The sequence below is a fragment of the Garra rufa genome, chromosome 21 (genome assembly GCF_049309525.1).
Source record: "Garra rufa chromosome 21, GarRuf1.0, whole genome shotgun sequence".
NCBI classification, from domain to species: Eukaryota; Metazoa; Chordata; class Actinopteri; order Cypriniformes; family Cyprinidae; genus Garra; species Garra rufa.
The window spans coordinates 39,178,367-39,196,477 of NC_133381.1; the positions used below are offsets into that span (position 1 = coordinate 39,178,367).

General features: G+C 36.7%; 1 protein-coding gene and 1 long non-coding RNA gene across 2 annotated transcripts; both read left to right on the forward strand.

Moving 5' to 3' along the window:
• The first annotated feature begins 1,459 nt into the window (after nt 1–1,459).
• LOC141296336 (uncharacterized) lies at nt 1,460–4,133 on the forward strand. The gene is made up of 3 exons (XR_012341231.1): nt 1,460–1,818; nt 2,933–3,069; nt 3,163–4,133. It is a non-coding gene; the product is annotated as an uncharacterized lncRNA (long non-coding RNA).
• A 5,637-nt stretch (nt 4,134–9,770) lies between these two features.
• Nucleotides 9,771–14,520, forward strand: LOC141295963 (uncharacterized). Its single transcript, XM_073827249.1, has 4 exons — nt 9,771–10,189; nt 11,212–11,424; nt 12,616–13,202; nt 13,793–14,520. The coding sequence occupies exons 1-3, from the start codon at nt 9,899–9,901 to the stop codon at nt 13,138–13,140; spliced, it is 1,029 nt and encodes a 342-aa protein (XP_073683350.1). The 5' UTR covers nt 9,771–9,898; the 3' UTR covers nt 13,141–13,202; nt 13,793–14,520.
• Nucleotides 14,521–18,111: the final 3,591 nt, after the last annotated feature.

The following is an 18,111-nucleotide window of genomic DNA, read 5'->3' on the forward strand; positions in this document are numbered from 1 at the left end:
GTCCACCATATGAAATGTTTTCCCTAAAAAACACAATTTCTTTACGACTGAAGAAAGAAAGACATGAACAATCTTGGATGACAAGGGGGTGAGTAAACTATCTGTAAATGTTTGTTCTGGAAGTGAACTAATCCTTTATAAAATGCAAATGTATAAATGTACTGTAAGACATTTTATATTACTAATTTATGTTCAGTTACATTATAAACTGACTTTAATCCATGTCATTTCACAGCCTCCCATGTATATTAAACAAGAACAGATAGATGAGCAATATGAAGATAATGTGAAACCTGATGTTAACATGCTGTCTGTAGATCCTCCATCGGACAAAACAGATGTTTGTTTTCAGCCAGTAAGATCAACATCAACTTCAGCCTCAAGCGCAGAAGATGAGGAATGTGAAAAGCATTGGAAAACCACAAAATGGGTTGTCAATGAGCCTAATGTCATGGAGCTTTTCAAAAGGTGTCAAGAATGTGGCTCGCTAATAACAGATATCAGAAAAACAACAGTGGGAAGTCTTCTCCGTATTGACTGGAAGTGTGAAAGAAACCACGAGGGACTGTGGAGTTCCTGCAGCGATGTTAGAGAAATGCCTGCTAATAACCTTCTTGTTTCTACAAGCGCACTATTCTCTGGATCACTCTATACTAGGGGTGGAACGGTTCACAGAAGTCACGGTTCGGTTCGTACCTCGGTTCAGACGTCACGGTTCGGTATGATTTCGGTACAGTGGAGGGAAAAGCAAAACAAAAATGCAGAAGGCAATTAGATGTATTTCCACTCACATACCCAACAACCGCTGAACAACGGCAACACACAGTCCTCGTCTTTTCCACCACTCTCTCGCCTGTACTACTGTAACTGACTGGAAAAGCGAAGTTTTCCCAAACTTGCGATCTAAGGGGCTGTTCACATGTCGCGCCTAAAAACGCGTGAAAAACGCTAGGCGCGCCTCTTTCTTCCTGATCAACAAAGCGCTCGGGCGCTTGCGCTCCGGAAGCGTCTGCCGTTTCTAAGCAACCATCCGCTGCGCTCTAGCTCCAAGCCTATGCGTCTCCATGCATTGTTTCTTCTATTAGCGTCAAAATAATGGGGGCTTGACAAATCATAAAGTTCAGGAAATCCCTGGACCACAATGATGGACCGTCGAGCTGACAAAAAATTGCAGAGTGCCAGAGAATGTAGACGGGCTCTGATAGACCGCATACATAGGCGGAGCTCGGCTGCATCGACGCCAATCAGAGCTTCAGAGCTAAAGCGGGGCTAAATATTAGCTGTCCCTAAAGAACCCGCGTATCTAACAGTAGTTCCGAATTACATTAATTATTTTGCAGGCAAGTTTTTTTTTTTATTTTCATACCGTGTATTCTCCGTTTAAATTCATGCACCGAACCGTGACCCCCGTACCGATTCGGTTCGAAACGAATACATGTACCGTTCCACCCCTACTCTATACTCAACCTCCAAATACCCAAGTAAACTACTTACCATCTAATTCAGTCATCTTACCTTATCCCGTTCATTACCGAATAATATCAAGAACAACAGAAAGCAGCAATTAATGACTTGCTTGGCCAAAATGAACTTTGTAATCCAGTTCATTTGCCAGGGGATGGGAGGTCAGACAGGCAAGTAAATGCACAATTTATATATATATATATATATATATATATATATATATATATATATATATATTTATTTTTGGCGGGACAATTTCAGAAAAATGTTTTGTACTTGTGGTTCTTTCAGCTCAGGAATTTCAGCCAAATACAACACTTGATTTAATCGATGACACAAGAAAAGATGGTGGAGGTCAGTCTACGTGACTTAATTTTACATTCTGTATGTTATTAGTTAAAAGTGACCTTAGTTACTGTTAAGTAAGTACATCTGGCATGTAGTCAAAGGTAACTGTCTCACAACAAATTAATAGTCATATCTAAATATAAATGTAATGATAATAATCATTATTTGTCCAAAAAGCTGCAATGTACAAGGCTTACTTATTCGTGTGTAGCTATATACAATGTTTGGTTTGTGTGTCAAAAATTGCCATAATAAACTGTGAGTGAGTCCTACAATTAAACATTGTTTCGGTCGTGACAGCACCTTTTTGGTAGCGACAGTAATGCTTTGGTAGTGACTAAAATACTAAAGATTTGCATAACTGTACTAAAATTGTTTATTTCCTCCAAATATGAGGATTATGTGTTCCCTTTTTTCACTACCAAAACAATAATGACATGCTTTGGTTGTGGCTGTTTCAAAAATTAATGATGTCAGTGACAATTTTTGACAGTCCTGAACAGCTTATGGAGTAACTCCCCAAAAAATTTGAAGAAATTGCAGAAAAATGCTTTTTGTTAGTGACGTTCCTTATTATACAGATTTTTCAGACTTTAAATTAATTTACCTCAAAATGATTGGGCTTGTCTGCTCACCATGTAGCTATGAGAGAGGGACACATGAATATTTCCTGATCATAAATGTAGGAGTGTAGTTAAAATCAGTCTCAGCCAATGGACTAAAACATGCTTATTGAGTAGTGACATGAACATTTTTTTAACATCACTTTTTAAAAGAATCAAAAAGATATTTTTAAAAACAGCAATGGGAAAAATGACAAAAAATATTTCAACATCAGTTGAAATTTAGGGTTCGATACAGCCCCCTCCCAAGTGAGAAAAATTATGGTTTTATATTTATTAAGCTTACTAATATTTTTTATATTATTGTGGATTTCAATAGATAATAGAAGAATCTCAGTAAACATCTAAGATTTGAATACTTAAATGCTTTTCAGATGTGTTTTTTGGTCGTGGGACAGCAGTTTGGACTGTAAGACTAGTTCTGTAGAATGGCCCATATACATAATAATGTTAGTTTAAGTGCTCCTCATAATATTTTTTTATTCTTTTATTTATAGGAGAACTTGAGGTGTTCCGTTCGATCCGACTGAAGTACTCCTGAAAGCCTGCATTTTCAATAACTTTCATGTTTGCAAGAACACAACTAGCTGTCCTTGACCACAATGAAAATATAGGTTGCCACAAACCACTACTGGTAAGAAGGAAACAACATACTGTGCATAACTGCTAAATAGGAATAGGATAATTTATTATGTTCTGTTTTTTTATTTTATTTTTTTTTTAATAGGAGTACCTCAGTACAAGGATGTTTTCCTGAAACACACAAAGAATGGATAGCCAAAGTGATTTTTAAACCCACCACTCAAATGTGAGAGTCTCTGGTTGGAAAAAGTTCTACAGCGGCGCCTGGACCCCAGTATTGTTTTCAAGGACAGTTTTTCTAATTTGACTCATCTCCCATTGCTGCAGAACATAGCCCTAAAACCAAGGGCTGACAAGCAAGAAGTAGTTACAAAGCACTTATCAAGATTCAGACAGCAGTTTACTTTTGTTCTGGAGCAAATTTTTGTTCTGGAAGTGAACTACTCTTTTAATGTACTCACCCACTTGTCATCAAAGATTTTTTCAGTCGTAAAGAAATAGTTTTTTGAGAAAAACATTTCAGGATTTTTCTCCATATGATGGACTTCTATGGTGCCCCTGAGTTTGAACTTCCAAAATCTAGTGTAAATGCAGCTTTAAAGGGCTCTAAATGATTCCAGCCGAGGAAAAAGTGTCTTATCTATCCAACTTCAAAATCGTCCTACATCGCTGCAGAAGTACTGACCCAGTGTTTACAAAGTTAGGTCAAACAGATATAACAAAAAAAGGAAACAGCAATGTAGGACGATTTTGAAGGACTAAAATGTTTTCCTCAAAAAAAAAAACAACAACATTATTTCTTAACGACTGAAGAACGGAAGACATGAACATCTTGGATGACAAGGGGGTGAGTAAGTTATCTGTCATTTTTGTTCTGGAAGTGAACTACTCCTTTAAGAGTCCAATGTAAAATGCAATATTACTTATTACTTATGTTGTTACAGTTTTTTTTTTTTTTTTTTTTTTTTTTATTGAGGAAAATTGTGTTGGTGTGAATATTCGGTCCTTACTGAAAGGTACCCTACATCAGTACTCTCAAATGCATAGATTTGCATTTATACATGTATTTGTAGTAACCTCAATGTTTTTTTTATTATTCTTCCAAGTAAACTTACATGCGAGACAACAACAAAAAAAGTCTACAAGTGTTGATGTGTATTCAACAATAAATGACATTTGAATATTTGAATATGACTAAAAACAGCAGTTTTAGTCTTAAAAATGACCAAAAGCATCTTCTGCGCTTCTGAAGCCTATAATGTCCAGACGGAGATGGGTATGAATGCTAAAACAGTTAACTGTTATGGCTGTTTGAAGTGGGGATAGTTGTAACAGTTCATTTAAAATGATGATTCCAATAAGTCCAATTATCCAATCACATCTTCTATTGAGGCAAAGTCATGAGAAGTTTTTGTCGACATCAATGGATTTATATAAAATGTGTTTCCATCATAGTTTATGTGCATCTTCTCGGATGAAACACTATCCACATCAAATGAGCACATACGTTTTTTTGTGCAAGTGTTTGGAATTTATGCGCATCTTCCATCATTTCCATCCAGCATTTTTTAATGTGATATTCCAAAATTTTCATAAAGATAGGTAGATGGCAACACAGCTAGTGACTGAATACAGTACACACACACTCACACACAGCAATTGTTTTGTGATAAATTTAAAGTCCTAAAATGAATACAGTATAATGTTTTTGTCACTTTAAATGGTTCACTTTATTAAAAAAAAAAACTAATTATTTTTTGTTCTTCAGTCAAGTTTTTGCATAAATTGGGTATTAAGTGGGTGTTATTTTTTAGCAAATTACTTCACACTGCTACATCTACCCCCAGCCTGTGTTGCAACGGAACTCTTTGTATTTGATATTAACTCACATAATCTGTGATTATGCAGTACATTATTGATTATTTTACTAATGACACATCATTTAGATATTTTCATGTCTGGGAGAAAATTTGGGATTAAACAGGTTAAGACTGGTTTTGTGGTCCAGGGTCACATATGAGGAGAAAAAAGAGAAATGTTTCAAGAGCTAAAGAACGACATGACAAATTTTAATGTTCAGAATCTTTTAGAAGGAAGTACTTGGAATGTTATTAAACATCTTATGGTTTACCTCAAAAACACAGGATTGATGGGAAGAGTTTAATTATTTCCTTTAATTCCCTTGTTTTGTCATATACTCAGGGTTGCCAGGTTTTCACAACCAAACCCGCCCAATTGCTACTCAAAACTAGCCCAAAAGTAGACCAATCACATTTTGAGGGCGGTCCTCAATAATTGCGTTCCAGGGGGTAAAATATACGTTTTTAACAGGGTCCCCTTGGTACAATTAGCATTTCAGGGCATAAATATTATGTTACTGGGGTCGTTTCAACCCGCGGACATGAAAAACAACCCATGGCAACAGTGGTGAACTAGCCAAATTCCACAGGAAAAACGCGGACTTGGCAACACTGCTCCACACTCCAGTCTGGTGGATGGCTGTGATGCACCATTAAAGTTGGTTGTCAACCGCCAATCAAGTCAAAAGAAGAGGAAGAACCAGTAGCAGAAGGAGAAACACGCTTTGAATCATATTCCAAACCAAAGATTAAATGCTTTCAGCGCTTTAGGGTCACATATGAGGAGGAAAGGAGGGAAATGTTTCAAGAGCCAAAGAACGACATGGCAAATTTTAATGTTCAGAATCTTTTATAAGGAAGTACTCGGAATGTTATTAAACATCTTACGGTTTACCTTAAAAACACAAGATTGATGGGAAGAGTTCAATTATTTCCTATAATTCCCTTGTTTTGTCATATACTCAGGGTTGCCAGGTTTTCACAACCAAACCCGCCCAATTGCTACTCAAAACTAGACCAATCACATTTTGAAGGCGGTCCCCAATAAAAAATAGTTCCAGGGGGTAAAATACATGTTTTTAGTGGGGTTCCCATTAAAAGGGGAGAAATATTACCTTACTGGGTCGTTTCAACCCGCGGACATGAAAAAACAACCCATGGCAACAGTGGTGAACTAGCCGAATTCCGCAGGAAAAACGCGGACTTGGCAACACTGCTCCACACTCCAGTCTGGTAGATGGCGGTAATGCACCATTAAAGTTGGTTGTCAACTGCCAATCAAATCAAAAGAGGAAGAAGAAGAACCAGAAGCAGAAGGAGAAATACACTTCGAATCATATTCCAAACCAAAAGATGAAATGCTTTCAATGCTTCAGGGTAACATATGAGGAGGAAAGAAGGGAAATGTTTCAAGAGCTAAAGAACGACATGGCAAATTTTAATGTTCAGAATCTTTTAGAAGGAAGCACTTGGAATGTTATTAAACAACGATTTACCTAAAAAACACAGGAGTGATATGGGAAGAGTATAATTTATTTTCTGTAATTCCCTTGTTTTGTCATAACATCAGGGTTGCCAGGTTTTCACCCAAAAGTAGACCAATCACGTTTTGAGGGCGGTCCCCAATAATCGCGTTCCAGGGGGTAAAATATACGTTTTTAACAGGGTCCCCTTGGTACAATTAGCATTTCAGGGCATAAATATTACGTTATTGGGGTCGTTTCAACCCGCGGACATGAAAAACAACCCATGGCAACAGTGGTGAACTAGCCGAATTCCACAGGAAAAATGCGGACTTGGCAACACTGCTCCACACTCCAGTCTGGTGGATGGCTGTGATGCACCATTAAAGTTGGTTGTCAACCGCCAATCAAGTCAAAAGAAGAAGAGGAAGAACCAGAAGGAGAAACACGCTTTGAATCATATTCCAAACCAAAGATTAAATGCTTTCAGCACTTTAGGGTCACATATGAGGAGGAAAGAAGGGAAATGTTTCAAGAGCTAAAGAACGACATGGCAAATTTTAATGTTCAGAATCTTTTATAAGGAAGTACTCGGAATGTTATTAAACATCTTACGGTTTACCTTAAAAACACAAGATTGATGGGAAGAGTTCAATTATTTCCTATAATTCCCTTGTTTTGTCATATACTCAGGGTTGCCAGGTTTTCACAACCAAACCCGCCCAATTGCTACTCAAAACTAGCCCAAAAGTAGACCAATCACATTTTGAAGGCGGTCCCCAATAAAAAATAGTTCCAGGGGGTAAAATACACGTTTTTAGTGGGGTTCCCATTAAAAGGGGAGAAATATTACCTTACTGGGTCGTTTCAACTCGCGGACATGAAAAAACAACCCATGGCAACAGTGGTGAACTAGCCGAATTCCGCAGGAAAAACGCGGACTTGGCAACACTGCTCCACACTCCAGTCTGGTAGATGGCGGTAATGCACCATTAAAGTTGGTTGTCAACTGCCAATCAAATCAAAAGAGGAAGAAGAAGAACCAGAAGCAGAAGGAGAAATACACTTCGAATCATATTCCAAACCAAAAGATGAAATGCTTTCAATGCTTCAGGGTAACATATGAGGAGGAAAGAAGGGAAATGTTTCAAGAGCTAAAGAACGACATGGCAAATTTTAATGTTCAGAATCTTTTAGAAGGAAGCACTTGGAATGTTATTAAACAACGATTTACCTAAAAAACACAGGAGTGATATGGGAAGAGTATAATTTATTTTCTGTAATTCCCTTGTTTTGTCATAACATCAGGGTTGCCAGGTTTTCACCCAAAAGTAGACCAATCACGTTTTGAGGGCGGTCCCCAATAATCGCGTTCCAGGGGGTAAAATATACGTTTTTAACAGGGTCCCCTTGGTACAATTAGCATTTCAGGGCATAAATATTACGTTATTGGGGTCGTTTCAACCCGCGGACATGAAAAACAACCCATGGCAACAGTGGTGAACTAGCCGAATTCCACAGGAAAAATGCGGACTTGGCAACACTGCTCCACACTCCAGTCTGGTGGATGGCTGTGATGCACCATTAAAGTTGGTTGTCAACCGCCAATCAAGTCAAAAGAAGAAGAGGAAGAACCAGAAGGAGAAACACGCTTTGAATCATATTCCAAACCAAAGATTAAATGCTTTCAGCACTTTAGGGTCACATATGAGGAGGAAAGAAGGGAAATGTTTCAAGAGCTAAAGAACGACATGGCAAATTTTAATGTTCAGAATCTTTTATAAGGAAGTACTCGGAATGTTATTAAACATCTTACGGTTTACCTTAAAAACACAAGATTGATGGGAAGAGTTCAATTATTTCCTATAATTCCCTTGTTTTGTCATATACTCAGGGTTGCCAGGTTTTCACAACCAAACCCGCCCAATTGCTACTCAAAACTAGCCCAAAAGTAGACCAATCACATTTTGAAGGCGGTCCCCAATAAAAAATAGTTCCAGGGGGTAAAATACACGTTTTTAGTGGGGTTCCCATTAAAAGGGGAGAAATATTACCTTACTGGGTCGTTTCAACCCGCGGACATGAAAAAACAACCCATGGCAACAGTGGTGAACTAGCCGAATTCCGCAGGAAAAACGCGGACTTGGCAACACTGCTCCACACTCCAGTCTGGTAGATGGCGGTAATGCACCATTAAAGTTGGTTGTCAACTGCCAATCAAATCAAAAGAGGAAGAAGAAGAACCAGAAGCAGAAGAAGAAATACACTTCGAATCATATTCCAAACCAAAAGATGAAATGCTTTCAATGCTTCAGGGTAACATATGAGGAGGAAAGAAGGGAAATGTTTCAAGAGCTAAAGAACGACATGGCAAATTTTAATGTTCAGAATCTTTTAGAAGGAAGCACTTGGAATGTTATTAAACAACGATTTACCTAAAAAACACAGGAGTGATATGGGAAGAGTATAATTTATTTTCTGTAATTCCCTTGTTTTGTCATAACATCAGGGTTGCCAGGTTTTCACCCAAAAGTAGACCAATCACGTTTTGAGGGCGGTCCCCAATAATCGCGTTCCAGGGGGTAAAATATACGTTTTTAACAGGGTCCCCTTGGTACAATTAGCATTTCAGGGCATAAATATTACGTTATTGGGGTCGTTTCAACCCGCGGACATGAAAAACAACCCATGGCAACAGTGGTGAACTAGCCGAATTCCACAGGAAAAATGCGGACTTGGCAACACTGCTCCACACTCCAGTCTGGTGGATGGCTGTGATGCACCATTAAAGTTGGTTGTCAACCGCCAATCAAGTCAAAAGAAGAAGAGGAAGAACCAGAAGGAGAAACACGCTTTGAATCATATTCCAAACCAAAGATTAAATGCTTTCAGCACTTTAGGGTCACATATGAGGAGGAAAGAAGGGAAATGTTTCAAGAGCTAAAGAACGACATGGCAAATTTTAATGTTCAGAATCTTTTATAAGGAAGTACTCGGAATGTTATTAAACATCTTACGGTTTACCTTAAAAACACAAGATTGATGGGAAGAGTTCAATTATTTCCTATAATTCCCTTGTTTTGTCATATACTCAGGGTTGCCAGGTTTTCACAACCAAACCCGCCCAATTGCTACTCAAAACTAGCCCAAAAGTAGACCAATCACATTTTGAAGGCGGTCCCCAATAAAAAATAGTTCCAGGGGGTAAAATACACGTTTTTAGTGGGGTTCCCATTAAAAGGGGATAAATATTACCTTATTGGGTCGTTTCAACCCGCGGACATGAAAAAACAACCCATGGCAACAGTGGTGAACTAGCCGAATTCCGCAGGAAAAACGCGGACTTGGCAACACTGCTCCACACTCCAGTCTGGTAGATGGCGGTGATGCACCATTAAACTGCCAACCAAATAGAAAGAAGAAGAGGAGGAACCACCAGAAGCAGAAGGAGAAACACGCTTAGAATCATATTCCAAACCAAAGATTAAACGCTTTCAGTGCTTCAGGAAGGAGTGTTTCGAGCGCACCCTCACTACTTCGTGTCAGTTTGTTGTTCAAAATGGTTCGGGCGTGTGTGTACCCTGGATGCGGAAAACTTTTGAAACCAAGAAGATTACGCCCTCAAGGAGATAACTTGACTTCTCACAAATTTCCTTTATCCAACCCTGAGCGAGTGGAGATGTGGTTGCTCGCGCTGTGCATGGACATAAATACACCCGAAGATTCTCTGATACACAAGAGAGTGTGCGGGGATCATTTTTACGATGATGATTTCCACCACTCCGACAAAGGACAACGTCGTTTGCTCAAAACGTCGGCTGTGCCCATACCGTTTTTTAAGCAAGCAGAGGTATGTATGCATTTTTGTTTAATGTATTCGATGCATTAATAGTGTTTTATTGTCAATGTGTTTCATAATGTGGGAATTTTAATTTATTGTTGTCTTCATACTATTAAAACGAATTAAACAGTTTTTTTTACCTCATAAATATCAGTCTGATGAAGAGTCGTACAAGTGTTGATGTATATACAACAAGAAATGACACTGAATATTTGAATATGACAACAAAACAGCAGTTTTAGTCTTAAAGACCAAGAGACATCATGATTTACCTCAAAAACACAGGATTGATGGGAATAGTAACGTATAATTTATTTCCTGTAGTAAAACGAATTAAACTGTTGTTTTTCTTTTTTACCTCATAAATATAAGTCTGATGAAGAGTCGTACAAGTGTTGATGTAACGTTATATACAACAATAAATGACATTGAATATTTGAATATGACAACAAAACAGCAGTTTTAGTCTTCGAAAAGACCAAGAGACATGATGATTTACCTCAAAAACACAGGATTGATGGGAATAGTAACATATAATTTATTTCCTGTAGTAAAACGAATTAAACTGTTGTTTTTCTTTTTTACCTCATAAATATAAGTCTGATGAAGAGTTGTACAAGTGTTGATGTATAAACAACAATAAATGACATTGAATATTTGAATATGACAACAAAACAGCAGTTTTAGTCTTAAAGACCAAGAGACATGATGATTTACCTCAAAAACACAGGATTGATGGGAAGAGTATAATTTATTTCCTATAGTAAAACAAATTAAGCTTGTTTTTTTTTCTTTTTTACCTCATAAATATCAGTCTGATGAAGAGTCGTACAAGTGTTGATGTATATACAACAATAAATGACATTGAATATTTGAATATGACAACAAAACAGCAGTTTTAGTCTTAAAAAGACCTAGAGACATCATGATTTGCCTCAAAAACACAGGATTGTTGGAAAGAGTATAATTTATTTCCTTTAGTAAAACGATTTAAACTGTTTTTTTTTTCTTTTTTACGTCATAAATATCAGTCTGATGAAGAATCAGAGTTCGCAGCAACACACCATGAAGCATTTTGGGCTAATGCTTCACAATCAACACCAGTAACACACACCACTAGACCATTTACAGACGCTCATTCTAAGCTTTTAGTGCTCAGAAGTCCAGAAACTGCCCAAAAGGGGACAAATACATCAACATCTGGGATGTATTATGCCTTCCCTCCGATACGCTCTAACCAGTCTGTAAGTACCAACATTTGTGACCATGGCAAGTTATGCTTTTATTTTGTTATCCATCAGAAATGGAATAAAAATGGTAATAATATTGTGTGTAAATTGTTTTGGTACCTTGTATCCTTAATGGATTTGTTCACTTCCAGAACAAAAATTTACAGACCATTTACTCACCTCTTTGTCAACCAAGATGTCTTTCTTTTTTCAGTTATAATGAAAGAATTTATGTTTGAGGAAACAATTTCAGAAATTTTCTCCATATATATCTTCCAAAATTCCGCTTTAAAGGGCTCTAAACAAACCCAGCCGAGGAATAAGGGTCTTATCTAGCAAAACGATCTGTCATTTTCTTAAATAAATGAATATTTCTACACTTTAACCACAAATGCTTGTCTTGTCTAGCTCTGCGATGCGTACTCTGTCGAAAAACTCCCATCTCATTGTTTTCTCCAACATCGAAATAGTCCTACGTCGCTGTTTTACCTTTTTTGTAAAGGCTGTTTGGTCTTCTTTGCATGTTCACTTTGGTAAACACTTGGTTGGTACTTCTGCCTCGATGTAGGATGATTTTGAAGTTGCAGGAGAAAATGAGATGGGAGTTTTTCGACATACCCTAAAATAGTACAGTACATTTTCTTTACAGTAAATTTAAACTTTTATAACATTTTTATACTTCCATTTTTAAAATGATTTCAGTTCTGCAATTTGCTGTTTGTCTTCAAAAAGAGACCAACCTTAGGTCTGTATTCAAAAGTGTTCATGAATTATAGTAATTTAAGTTTGGATGGTGCACTTTCATGTCTGTGTTCAAAAAAGGAGGGGGTGGTAGTTAAAGGGTTAAGAAAATGACCGATCGTTTTGCTAGATAAGACCCTTATTCCTCGGCTGGGATCATTTAGAGCCCTTTGAAGCTGTGTTTAAACTGCGTTTTAGAAGTTCAAACTCGTGGGCACCTTTGAAGTCCACTATGGAGAAAAATTCCTGAAATGTTTTCCTCAAACATAATTTCTTTACGACTGCAGAAAGAAAGACCTGAACCTCTTGGGGTTGAGTAAATTATCTCTCCATTTTTGTTCTGGAAGTGAACTAATCCTTTAAAAATGCAGAGATATACTGTTATAACTGTACTGTAGAACATTTTAAATGACTAATTTATGTTCAGATATTTTATAAACTGACTTTATCCATGTCATTTCACAGCCTCCCATGTATATTAAACAAGAACAGATAGATGAGGAATATGAAGAAAATGTGAATCCTGATGTAGGCATGCTGTCCGTAGATCCTCCATCGGCCAATACAGATTTCAGTTTTCAGCCATCGAGTTTAACGTCAACTTCAGGCTCAAGCACAGAAGGTGTGGAAGGTGTAAAGCATTGGAATACAAAAAAATGGGTTGTCAATGAGCCTAATGTCATGGAGCTTTTCAAAAGGTGTCAAGAATGTGGCTCGCTAATAACAGATATCAGAAAAACAACAGTGGGAAGTCTTCTCCGTATTGACTGGAAGTGTGAAAGAAACCACGAGGGACTGTGGAGTTCTTCCGGTGATTTTAGAGGAATGCCTGCTAATAACCTTCTTGTTTCTACAAGCGCACTATTCTCTGGATCACTCTATACTCAACCTCCAAATACCCAAGTAAACTACTTACCATCTAATTCAGTCTTCTTACCTTATCCCGTTCATTACCGAGTAATTTCAAGAACAACAGAAAGCAGCAATTAATGACTCGATCAAAATGAACTCTGTAATCCAGTTCATTCGTCACAGGATGGGAGGTCAGACAGGCAAGTAAATGTACAATTTATTTTTTATTTTTGGGGGGACAATTTCAGAAAAATGTTTTGTACATGTGGTTCTTTCAGCTCACGATTTTCGGCTGAAAAATTGTACACTTTGAGTGTACTTTACATAATTTTACATCCTATATGTTATTAATTAAAAGTTACCTTAGTAACTGTTGAGTATTCTAAAGTGAAGTACATAACTTTGCCATAAATGTGACATCTGGCATGTAATGCATGTCTCACAACAAATATGTGTATATATATATATATATCCAAAAGGCTGCATAGTACAAACCTTATTTATTCCTGTGTAGCTATATACAATATTTGGTTTGCATGGATCAACAAATTGCTATAGTAAACTGTGAAGTGCTACAAGTAACCATGGTATGCACTATATTTAACTTACTGTGCATAAGTACTGAAAAAATATTTAAAATGTAGGATTGTGACAATTGATTTGTGTTCATAAAGTTAAGAAAAACAAAGTTCAGTAGTTGTAATGTAATCAATACAAATAGGATAATTTATGTTCTGTTTGATCTTTTTTGATCTTGATCTTGATCTTTTTTTTTTTTTTTTTTTAATAGGAAATTCTCTGTATAAGGTTGTTTTCCAGAAGCACACCAAAGAACGGCTAGCCAAAGCGATTTTCAAACCCACGCACAAATTCAGAGAGACTCTGGTTGAGAAACTTCTAAAGTGGCGCCTGAACAACAGTATTGTTTTCAAGGACAGTTCTTCTCATTTGCTACAGAACATAGAAGCTGACAAGCGAGAATTATAACAAGCTTATCAAGATTTGGACTGTAATTTTCTTTTAAAATGTCCAGTGTAAAATGTAATATTATCGTTACTCATTTTGTAACAGTTTTTTTTTGTTATTGAGGGAAAGATGGAATACACCATCTAAATCAGGGGTCACCACACTCAGTCCTGGAGGGCCGGTGTCCTACAGAGTTTAGCTCCAATCCTAATTAAACACACCTGAACCAGCTTATCAAGGTCTTAATAGGTATACTTGAAACTTCTAGGCAGTTGTGTTGAGGCAAGTTGGAGCTAAACTCTGCAGGACACCGGCCCTCCAGGATCAAGTTTGATGACCCCTGGTCTACAGTGTTAATGTATACACAGTTGAGGTCAAAAGTTTACATTCCTTTTTCAGAATCTGCAAAATGTTAATTATTTAAAAAAAATAACAGGGATCTTACAAAATGTATGTTATTGTTTATTTAGCACTGGCCTGAGTAAAATATTTCACATAAAAGATGTTTAAATAGTCCACAAAAGAAAATAAAAGTTGAATTTATAAAAATGACCCTGTTCAAAAGTTTACATACACTTGAATCTTAATACTGTGTTGTCACCTGAATGATCCACAGCTGTGTTTTTGTTAAGTTATAGTTGTTCATGAGTTCCTTGTTTGTCCTGAACAGTTAAACTGGCTGCTGTTCTTCAGAAATTCTTTGGTTTTCTATCATTTTTGTGTATTTGAACCTTTTTCAACAATAACTATGATTTTAGGATCCATATTTTCACACTGAGGGACTCATATGCAACTATTACAGAAGGAAACGCAATGCATTAAGAGCCAGGGGGTGAAAACTGAATTTGAATTTGAAGATCAGGGTAAATATAACTTATTTTGTCTTCTGGGAAACATATAACTGTCTTTTGTAGTTGCTGAAGGGCAGTACTAAATGGGAAAAAATATATTTAAGCAAAATAAGAAAAATGCACACATCTTCATTCTGTTCAAAAGTTTTCACCCCCCTGGCTTATAATGCATGTTTTTTTTTTTTTTTTTCTTCTGGAGCATTGATGAGCGTTTGAACCTTCTGTAATAGTTGCATATGAATCCCTCAGTTGTTCTCAGTGTGAAAAGATGAATCTCAAAATCATACAGTCATTGTTGGAAAGGTTCAAATATGAGGTTGTTTTCTCATAGCATTGACATTGTTGCTCTGTTGTCAACGGCTGGCATTTGGTTTGATCTTGGTCTGCCTGAGGCTTTAGAGGCTTGTCAATGCAGTAGTCTCCCACATCTGTCAAAGTTCTTTGTCTGTGTACTCTGGTTCAAAAAGGTGAAATCCCAGTGGAAGTTGCCTTTTTTTTTTTTTTAAGAAAATGACTGATCATTTGCTAGATAAGACCCTTCTTCCTCGGCTGGGATCGTTTAGAGCCCTTTGAAGCTGCAATTAGGACTTTCAAACCGTTGGCCACCATTTAAGTCCACTCTATGGAGAAAAATCCTGAAATGTTTTCCTCAAAAGCTTAATTTCTTTGCTGAAGAAACAAAGACATCTTGGAAAAGTGAGTAAATTATCAGGAAATTTTTATTCTGGAAGAGAACTTCTTTAATTCCAACATAGGTTAATAATTATTGGATGCATTTCTCTAGAGATTGCACCTTATCAGTTGCACACTGACTCTCCCATGTCTAGCCAAGTACTCAGCATTTGAGTGACTACGAGGTGGAGAAGTAACAGTCTTGACACTTTTTTTTTTTAAATGCTGAAGAGTACATGGGGGTTTTCTTGCACCATTCTTTGCTGCAGCACTCCCCTAAGGTGACTGAGCACACTGCGGCACTCCCATAGGCTGCCGAGTGCATTGCAGCTCCCCTTTTATTATTTGGCTCTTCATGCTATTATTTTTAAATGTGGCTTATTAGATTCCATTGTGAAGGAATGATGGTCCTGAACTGACCTGCATTCGTAAAAGAACAATAACAAAACGGTCATAAGTGTTTACACATTTATTGATAAGCTGATGTGTTTTGAAAGCCAGCAAATTTGTGAGCGGGCGATAAGCAGGACAAGGATGAGGAGAAAAAGATAAAAGTGTTTAAATATTTATGGCACAAGCCAAGTTTAGCTTGTAGCATTGTAATACACTATTAAAACTACACCTCTTGTCACTACACTGACTAAAAAGTCTAAAGTTTAAACTAAGGTTGGAATGCAACATCTAGGCCCATTTTCTTAAAGCTTCTAAGAATCCTCTCAGAAAGCTCCTAATTCAGCTAAAAAATATACATAGGAGTGTTTCAAGGCCATTCTAAGAGTAACATTTGTATTTTAAAAAATACTAAGATTAAATGTATTTAAATACAAAATAGTATTTTGTATTTCAAATACATGTCATTCCTTGTATATATATAGCTGATGTTTTTCTGCACAATTAAAATTGTGATATTAATTTTATAAACAGTTTAATATACAGTACTAAAAAGTTACACTGCTCAATTTAAACAGTCAGTTGTTTAATGTTTGCATCAATTCATTTTGGCCTGACAATTATTATGCTGTGTGTTTATAATGAATGTCAAATTTGCATTTTATTTTTTAACTGTAGCCAATATAATAGATCATAATAGTTTAGAAAAATTGTCATCTAAAATTACAAATCAAATGTACTTTTTAAGGCTTTTTTTAACACTCTGAATGCACTTTCTATTTATGTTTTTTTTTCAAGGGCTAAGGTTATCAGTCATCTTAGGTTTTGAGAAAATTATGTAGCTACTAAAAAAGCATGCTGACTCCAGACAACTAAATCATTAACCACAGAACCATGTATTGAGTCTTCCTCACTCAATAAACTAACAACCAAAGAGTCTTTCTATGTAATTTTCTAAAAATACTATTACAATCATATCAATGCATGAGAATGCATTGCATGCAACAACTTTTCTCTAATAACAAAATGGAGTCTGTTAAATGAGTTTCGCTTTTGACAAATCGGTTAAACACTATCTAGAGAGGAAAACAATGTTGGCTGAGTGTAAAACACCTGCACAGGTGAACCTTTTTTCTTCATTTCTAAATATGCCAACATCTAATTGACATGCAAACACTAAAGCATGTTTACTTTACCTGTGCTTTTAGTGCTAATATGAAAACAACATATCTTGAAATAAACATATACAAAAAAAATCCACATTCAAGTATTTATAGAAGTTTGCTCAATAAATATAGAAGCCTGGAAGATGGCTGTGGATGTTAATATCACCAAAGAATAGCAGTTGAGAGAAATTCTTATAAGAAAGAGGACAAAAGAATGTAACAGCATGATATTCAAAAGATGTGTGACAGTAGAGAGAAATGTGAATTTCCAAGTGTTAGAAGTGAGCAAACCCACTTGTGCAAAGAGTAGCTGCAAGTTTAGGCTCTCTTCTTCTTTTGTTCAACTCCAGATCCTTCAGCCTGCACAGTTAAAAAAAAGTGACAAAAATGTAATGATGTAACACAGTTGTACCACCTCCCTCTGCTTCACAAAGGACCCAGGTCCAGTGGTCCCTAGTCTTGTGATCCCAAGTCCTGTGGTCCTGTAGGACCCTGCACCAGTAGTAAGAGTTGTGGACTCGAGACTTGACTTGGACTCGAGTCCCAAATTTGATAACTTGTGACTTGACTTGACATAATCAAAGAAGACTTGCGACTCGACTTGGACTTTGACAGCAATGACTCTGGACTTGACTTGAACTTGAACCCTGTGACTCGGCAAGTCTTGATGGCGTACCTTCTAAAAAAAAAAAAACAGAGTTTTGATCAATATAGGCTGTTTACTGAAGCGTATGATCACACTGGTATGATTAGCAGCTTTTGGCACTATAAGCCAGAGAGGGACTCGCTAAGCGAGCACTTGTATTGTTTTTATCCAAATAATGTTTAGGATATTTAATGTTTTAGACATTTAAATTACACCTAATCGTTAAAAACCACTTATAATAATAGTACGAAGAAAAGCAGATGTATATTGAAACAGCAGTATCCTGATAATTGACTAAACCTTTTAAATATAATTAGATTTTTTTTCACGTCAAACACTTGTATGTTACCAACATGTAAGTTCACTCTATTCTTCCTGTTTACCAGCTAACAATAATAGACTATTATTGACTTTAAAT

Excerpts from the sequence above, each read along its gene's own strand:
- LOC141295963 (XM_073827249.1), top strand. The coding sequence starts at position 9,899 with ATGGTTCGGGCGTGTGTGTACCCTGGATGCGGAAAACTTTTGAAACCA. Across the intron at positions 10,190-11,211 it reads CGTTTTTTAAGCAAGCAGAG|TCTGATGAAGAATCAGAGTT; the intron begins GTATGTATGCAT and ends CATAAATATCAG. Across the intron at positions 11,425-12,615 it reads CGATACGCTCTAACCAGTCT|CCTCCCATGTATATTAAACA; the intron begins GTAAGTACCAAC and ends GTCATTTCACAG.